Below are 7806 nucleotides of genomic sequence, written 5' to 3' on the forward strand. Positions count from 1 at the left end.
CACAACTTCTGGGCATCCCGAGGTGCCTCAAAGCTGATAAAGTACTTTAGAAATGCAATCATTGTAATGTAATAAATGTTTTTTTAAAAATAAATTTAGAGTACCCAATTCATTTTTTTCAATTAAGGGGCAATTTAGCGTGGCCAATCCAGCTACCCTGCACATCTTTGGGTTCTGGGGGCGAAACCCACGCGAACACTGGGAGGATGTGCAAACTCCACACGGACAGTGACCCACAGCCGGGATCGAACCTGGGACCTTGGCGCCGTGAGGCAACTGTGCTAACCACCTGCGCCACCGTGCTGCCCGTAATGTAACAAACTTTGCAGCATAATCCACGTTGACTCTTACCAATCTTTACAGATGCACCATAGAAAGCATCCTATCTGACTGCATCACAGCCTGGTATGGCAAGACCATAAGAAACTACTGAGGGCCGTGAACACTGTCCAGTCCATTACACACACCCGCCTCCCATCCATTGACGCTGCCTACACCTCCCGCTGCCTTGGGAAAGCGGGCAGCATAATCAAAGATCCCTCCACCCGGCTTACTCACTCTTCTAACTTTTTTCCATCGGGGAGGAGATACAAAATCGTAGAATTTACAGTGCAGAAGGAGACCATTTGGCCCATCGAGTCTGCACCGGCTCTTGGAAAGAGCACCCTACCCAAGGTCAACACCTCCACCCTATCCCCATAAGTAACCCCACCCAACACTAAGGACAATTTTGGACACCAAGGGCAATTTATCATGGCCAGTCCACCTAACCTGCACATCTTTGGACTGTGGGAGGAAACCGGAGCACCCGGAGGAAACCCACGCACAATCGGGGAGGATGTGCAGACTCCGCACAGACAGTGGCCCAAGCCGGAATCGAACCTGGGACACTGGAGCTGTGAAGCAATTGTGCTATCCACAATGCTACCGTGCTGCCTGGGAACACACACTAACAGGTTCAAAAACAGCTTCTTTCCCTCCATTACCTGACTCCTGAATGACCCTCTTATGGACTGATCTGATCTCTTCACACATCTTCTCTCCCGAGTAGTACTATACTCCTGTATGCTTCACCCGATGCCTGTGCCTATGTATTTACATTGTGTATTTTACATATGCCCTATTATGTATTTTTTTTCATGTACGAAGCTGCACGCAGAACAATACTTTTCACTGTACCTCGGTACACGTGACAATAAACACATCCAAACCAAACTTGTTCCCATTACAACAAAGTATTACTTGGTTAGGTAAACTGCTTATTGTGGTGTTGATTGCGAGATGAATATTGGCCAGGATATCGGGCAGAATGCTGATGCTCTTTTTCCTGCCACGGGGTCTTTTGCATCCACCAGCCAGAGTCATTGATTGAACATCTGATCTGAAAGTTGGTAGATAGTAAGTACCCAGCTGCTTCACAGTTCAGTCACTAATCATAGTCACTTGTTTTATTTTTTCTATTAATAATGTTTAATTCATAAGGGAGAGGTAGGTGAAGTTCATGGAAATAAATTAAAATTCTCAATGGTTTAGGTGAAGTTTCAAATAGAACTTGTTCAACAATATAATGTGTTTACTTGTGTTTTGAATTTCACCTGTTTATACTTGTGAATGGATTTAGTATGCAACAGAATACATGCAGAGTTCCTCAGAAAGCATTAATTCAGCCCACCTGAACACAACAGTGGCCCCAATGTTCAAGAACAAAATGGCAGCCTGAGCAAATGACAGCGGCAGCATGTTTAATTCATAGCTAGGAGAACTGCTTCATCAGAGAGAGGACGTGATTAAACCTCAAGGTAATGTCTGTGTCTTTGGTAACAAGGCTGTACTATATTTGGGAAATAACATTTTTTTGAGGTGATGGGCTTGCCCAATTGTTAATTGATTCTGTGGCGGAGGAATTAATTAAATGGTATTGTGTCATCATAATGACTCACGTCAGTTGCCTTCTTTTCTGCTAGTTCCAGCTTTCCTTGGGTATTTCGCAAGGTTTCGGAGCATTTGTCAAGCTCGTCTTCAGTTGCTTTTTGCTTTTTTTGCAAACTGGTGATCTCTTCTTCCAGCTAAAAAATCAAATAAGATCATATTAATAAACTTAAAGAAATGTGACAGAAAACATACCTGATCAATCGCTCATCTTTGTGTGTCAATTTTGCTGCTATTTGAAAGTTAAACACTTAAAAAAAAAAAAAAAAAAATTAGAGTACCCAATTCTTTTTTTCCAATTAAGGGGCAATTTAGCATATCCAATTCACCTACCCTGCATATCTTTGGGTTTGTGGGGGTGAAACACACGCAGACACGGGGGGAATGTGCAAATTTCACACGGACACGGGGGGAATGTGCAAATTTCACACGGACAGTGACCCGGGGCCAGGATTAAATCCGGGTCCTCAGTGTCGTGGGGCAGCAGTGCTAATCACTGTACCACCGTGCCCGAGAAAGTTAAATACTTAAAATGTGTCAGATATGGCTCTGTTGCTAGCACATCCGTTGCCTCCTGTGCAAGGGTTTGAAACACAAAAATCAAGACCGACACTCCAGTGCAGTGCTGAGGGAGTGTTGCACTGTCGGAGGTGCCATTTTTCAGGCGAGATGTTAAAGTGAGGCCCCGCCTGCCTGCTTGGATGGATGTAGGAGGTCCCAGAGCACAGTTTCAAAGAAGGGGAGTTATCACTGGTGACTTGGCTAATATTTATCCAACAGACAACATCACAAAAGATAGGTCTGATAGCGTCTGGGGAAAGGGAACAGAGCTAATGTTTTGCATCTGGATCACTCTTTGTCAAAGCTTGGCCAAAGTCATCCAGACTCGAAACGTTAGCTCCCTTCTCTCTCCCCAGATGCTGTCAGACCTGCTGAAATTGTCCAGTATTTTGTTTTTGTTTCAGATTTCAGAATCCATGGTAATTTGCTTTTATTACAAAATATAGACTAATTGCTCATTATCGCATTGCTGTTTGTGAGACTTTGCAAAGTGCAAATTAGTTACCATGTTTCCTGCATTACCCACATGACCATAAGACTTGTTTCATTGGCTGTAATACGCTTCGGGATGTCTGGTGTTCGCTATATAAATGCAAGTGTTTATTTTCACAATGTGTGCTTAATAAATGTGGGATTTCCCCGTGTCTGTGTGGGTCTCACCCCCACAACCCAAAGATATGCAGGGTAGGTGGATTGGTCACCCTAAACTGCCCTTAATTTGAAACACAATAATTGTACTCTAAATGTATAATAAATAAATGTGGTATTTTCCCACGATTGTCTTTTGTAAAATATGTCATTGGGCCATTACCTATTTGTCAGTTCATTTACTTTGGTATGAAACCAGCTGTCTCATATGATCTTAGTGTTCCTGAACTAAGGAAAGGAAAATCCTCTCGGATTCTTTCCTGTTGGAAGCTAAGCATGTGTGTGGATGGAGATCGGATTGAGCTTGGTTGTGATGCCTCCTGTCGCAGGATAACCGGCTGCCATTTTGTCTAGATTCACACTTGGTCTTTAGTCACCTAGGTGAGGCATCAGAAAGCTCTACCCTGGCACGGTAATGCACTATCGATTTGCACAAAGACGAGAGTAGAGGAATAATCGAGGCTTTATTGAGCAAAGATGTTGTGCCTCCTGTAGCTGCCACCAGAATGGCTGCAGCACCGGCGAGCACACACATTTATACGCCGCCTACTGGGCGGAGCCAGCAAGCAGGGATTTACCCATGTACCCCTACTATACGTGTCTTACCGTAACACATATAATACTGTTGCTAATGGTGATTATCACACAAGGATCATTGCATTTCTGGAGCGATGGGGGAAGGTGGAGAAATTGGGAAGTAAATCCTGGTCACAAACCAAGCTCCTATCCAGAAACTGGCTGTCTGAGCCACTAAAAGGCTGAGAAATATTCCCCACATTTTGATAGAAAGATGAGGGGGAGAGAGAGTCATCTAAAATCAGCTCATTGTGAAAAAGAACACCAGATTTACAAGGTTACTTATTCACATGACATTGTCATGTCTCATCCAGGATTTCCAAACAGGTGCTTTATTTATTCTTCAATTGAGAAATTCTCTCACCATTTCCTTTTTCACACACTCTCTCTCTCTCTCTCCTGGCACATCGATTAAACTTTTTCTTAGCGACGACACGAAATCCCTCACTAACCCCCCACACACCCCTCCCTCAAAGTAACCATGGCAAAATATTTCAGAAAGGCACAAATCGACCAAATGATCACCAGCACGCCTCGGAATTGGAGGTGGGATTGTGTGTACACGGACACTTTTAGGAGAGGGGGAGGGTGTCGACTGTAATCATTGACACGAGAGCCATTTCAGAAACCTGCTTCCTCATGTCAGTCATTAACATGAACACTTTTCCCGGTTTAAGAGGAGGACTGAGGGAATTGCTCCCCCCGCCACCCCGGACAACTGTCTTTAGGACCCTCCTGGGGCCACCCCCTACCTGCATACACCTGCTCTCAGCTGCCTTCTTCTCAACTTCTGCCTGGTCCGCTTTGTCCATGGCATTTTCTTTTTCCAATTTCAACATTTGCATCTTCTTCTTGAGGGCATCCATGGTGTTTAATTAGTTGGTTTTTTAACACAGTTGAATTTGAAGATGTGTTGAGTTGGCTGAAGGAGAGGGGCTGAGACGAGCTCCTGCTGCTGAGCTGGGACTGGAGAGTGCTGGCTGAGGCTGTGCAGGGGAATAAGGAGCTGCCTTTGGTGGAGGTGGGGGTGGAGGAGGCTGGATTTCCGCCCGGGACACACACACAGAAAGGCAATGACTTCTTTTGGAAAAGGGCTGGGAGGATGGAGGCGAGTGTGGGGTGGGCGGTGCTCAGGCGGGACGTGGCTTTTTCTCAGCTGCAATGCTGCCCGTCTTTGGGTGTGTGAGTCAGTTAAAGCCAGCCAGGGAGAGAGAGGAAGGAATGTGTCTGCTTTTATTCGCAATTGCTGTCTACACTTCAGGCTCTCGCTGCAGAGAGGCTGGGCGAAGTCTCCTACTTTCAGCTCTCTCGCTGAGAGCGCAGGCTGTATCTGATGGTTAATGTACCTCCCCCTGCCCCCCCCCCCCCCAGTCTGACCCCTCCAGTCTAACCCCCCCCCCCCCCCCCCCCGGCCTGACCGACCCCCCCCCCCAGTCTGACCCCTCCAGTCTAACCCCCCCCCCCGGCCTGACCGACACCCCCCCCCAGTCTGACCCCTCCAGTCTAACCCCCCCCCCCCAGCCTGACCGACCCCCCCCCCCCAGTCTGACCCCTCCAGTCTACCCCCCCCCCACCCACCCAGCCTGACTGACCCCCCCAGTCTGACCACCCCAAATCTGACCCCTCCAGTCTGAACCTCCCAGTCTGCCCCCCCCCCCCCCGCGTCTGACCCACCCCAGTCTGACCCCTCCCCATCTCTGTCTGACTCCCCCTGTCCCAGTCTGACACCCCCGATAATCTGACCCCCTCCCAGTCTGACCACCTCTCTGACACCCCCCCCCCATCTGACCCCCTCCCAGTCTGACCACCTCTCTGACCCCCCCCCCCAGTCTGACCCCCTCCCCATCTCTGTCTGACTCCCCCCGTCCCAGTCTGACCCCTCCAGTCTACCCCCCCCACCCACCCAGCCTGACCGACCCCCCCAGTCTGACCACCCCAAATCTGACCCCTCCAGTCTGAACCTCCCAGTCTGCCCCCCCCCCGCGTCTGACCCACCCCAGTCTGACCCCCCTCCCCATCTCTGTCTGACTCCCCCTGTCCCAGTCTGACACCCCCGATAATCTGACCCCCTCCCAGTCTGACCACCTCTCTGACACCCCCCCCATCTGACCCCCTCCCAGTCTGACCACCTCTCTGACCCCCCCCCCCCCCAGTCTGACCCCCTCCCCATCTCTGTCTGACTCCCCCTGTCCCAGTCTGACGCCCCCGATAATCTGACCCCCTCCCAGTCTGACCACCTCTCTGACACCCCCCTCCACCCCCAGCCTGACCCCCCCTCCACCCCCAGCCTGACCCCCCCTCCACCCCCAGCCTGACCCCCCCTCCACCCCCAGCCTGACCCCCCCCTCCACCCCCAGCCTGACCCCCCCCTCCACCCCCAGCCTGACCCCCCCCTCCACCCCCAGCCTGACCCCCCTCCACCCCCAGTCTACCCACCTTTTCTCCATCATTCAACATTAACTGAGCCCAGTTAATGATCAGCTTATCCTCTCTGTTATTGAATTGTCCGCAACAAGTTTCTATTTCATTCCTTTTTACGTCATATTTTCAATCCCGCTTCAGGTCTTCAGCCTTTCTGTTTGGAATGAGTCTCTTTGAGTCCTCTCTACCTACGTTTGGACATGGACCACTTCTCTATACCTGACAAGCAAATTGCAAGATTCTTACCCTAATTTTCAACTCTGCAAGTTTCCCCAGTTCCTGGTTATTAAGGGATAAGCCCAATGGAGTGAGGTGCAGATGAACCATGATCCAAGTGAATGGTGGAACAGACTCAGTGTCTTACTACTGTTCTATGTTTTGCCCCAATTCATTTGGGTAATTTACCCTGGCCACAAATCCCAGCCGAGATCCTGCAATTGTGCATTATGTATCAGCTCCCACCACAAACTCCATCCACCGCGCCCCCCCCCCCCCATTAATTTTGTTCCCCTCCCCAGCCACTCTTTTACACTGAATCAAACCAACTATTTACCATTTGCAGATCCTGTTTGACCTGAGATCTGGACTTCATATCTGTTACATTGCGAAGATTACCTGCACCTCCGGAATCACCAGTCTCCTCAACCCATCTACCGCTGAGACGGTCCTCCATGCCTTTTTTTGCCTTGAGATGACTATTCCAATGCGCTCCCGACAAATCTCCCATTCTCCATCCACCAGAAACTTAAAGAATAATACAGCACAGGAACAGGCCCTTTGGCCCTCCAAGCCTGCACCGGTCATGATATCAACCTTGGCCAAAACTCTCAGCACTTCCTTGTGCCGAATCCCTCTATACTCATCCTATCCATGTGTTTGTCAAGATACCTCCTGCTTTTCGATGTCAACATGACCCAGAATGTCCACACATCCTACCCAAGATTCATCTTCCACAATGTCTTTTTGGTGAACACTGATGCAAAGTACTCATTTAGTATCTCACCCATTTCTTCTGGCTCAACACATAGCTTCCCCCCACTATCCTTAAGTGGTCCAATCCTTTCTCTGGCCATCCTCTTGTTTTTGACAAAGATGTGCAGGATAGGTGAATTGGCCACGCTAAATTGCCCCTTAATTGGAAAGAAATATATATAATTGGGTACTCTAAATTAAAATAAAAACTCGTAACAAAGATACATTCCATTGATAAAGATGCAGGATACAAAAGGGTGGATTTGTGGCAAACTAAGAAAGTTAAGGATGATATCAAATTTGAAGAAAAAATGTACAATGCCGCATAGACTGGCAGTAAGCCAGAAGATTGGGAAAAGTTTAGAAACCAGCGAGGTGTGACTCGAAAAAAAGCCGTCAGGAGTCGCGTCAATGCCAGATTCATCAGTCGCATTCACAAGACAACCCCGAACGTCACCCAAGCACAACGCAATGCCATCCGCGCTCTCAAGACCAACCACAGCATCGTCATCAAACCAGCAGACAAAGGGGGGGCCACTGTTGTACTGAACAGAACGGACTTCTGCAAAGAGGTATACTGACAACTGAACAACCAAGAACACTACAGACAGTTACCCGCAGATCCGACCAAGGAACACATCCGCCAACTTAACAGACTGATCAAGACCTTGGATCCAGATCTTCAGAGCACCCTACGTG

General features: G+C 48.6%; 1 protein-coding gene across 4 annotated transcripts in view; it reads right to left on the bottom strand.

Annotated features, from left to right (window-relative positions):
- LOC140409091 (uncharacterized) overlaps positions 1-4769 on the bottom strand; it is a 185155-nt gene extending 180386 nt beyond the window's left edge. Inside the window, exons 1-2 of one of the 4 annotated variants that reach the window (XM_072497196.1) lie at positions 4467-4745; positions 1941-2066 (exon numbers count right to left, since the gene is read on the bottom strand). In XM_072497196.1, the coding sequence (XP_072353297.1) occupies positions 1941-2066; positions 4467-4580 (240 nt within the window). In that variant the 5' untranslated portion in view covers positions 4581-4745. Of the gene's footprint in view, positions 1-1940; positions 2067-4466 lie in introns of all 4 variants that reach the window. The other 3 variants (XM_072497195.1, XM_072497199.1, XM_072497197.1) reach the window with 3 other exon arrangements.
- Positions 4770-7806: the final 3037 nt, after the last annotated feature.

The sequence above is a fragment of the Scyliorhinus torazame genome, chromosome 3 (assembly GCF_047496885.1).
Source record: "Scyliorhinus torazame isolate Kashiwa2021f chromosome 3, sScyTor2.1, whole genome shotgun sequence".
Taxonomy (NCBI): Eukaryota; Metazoa; Chordata; class Chondrichthyes; order Carcharhiniformes; family Scyliorhinidae; genus Scyliorhinus; species Scyliorhinus torazame.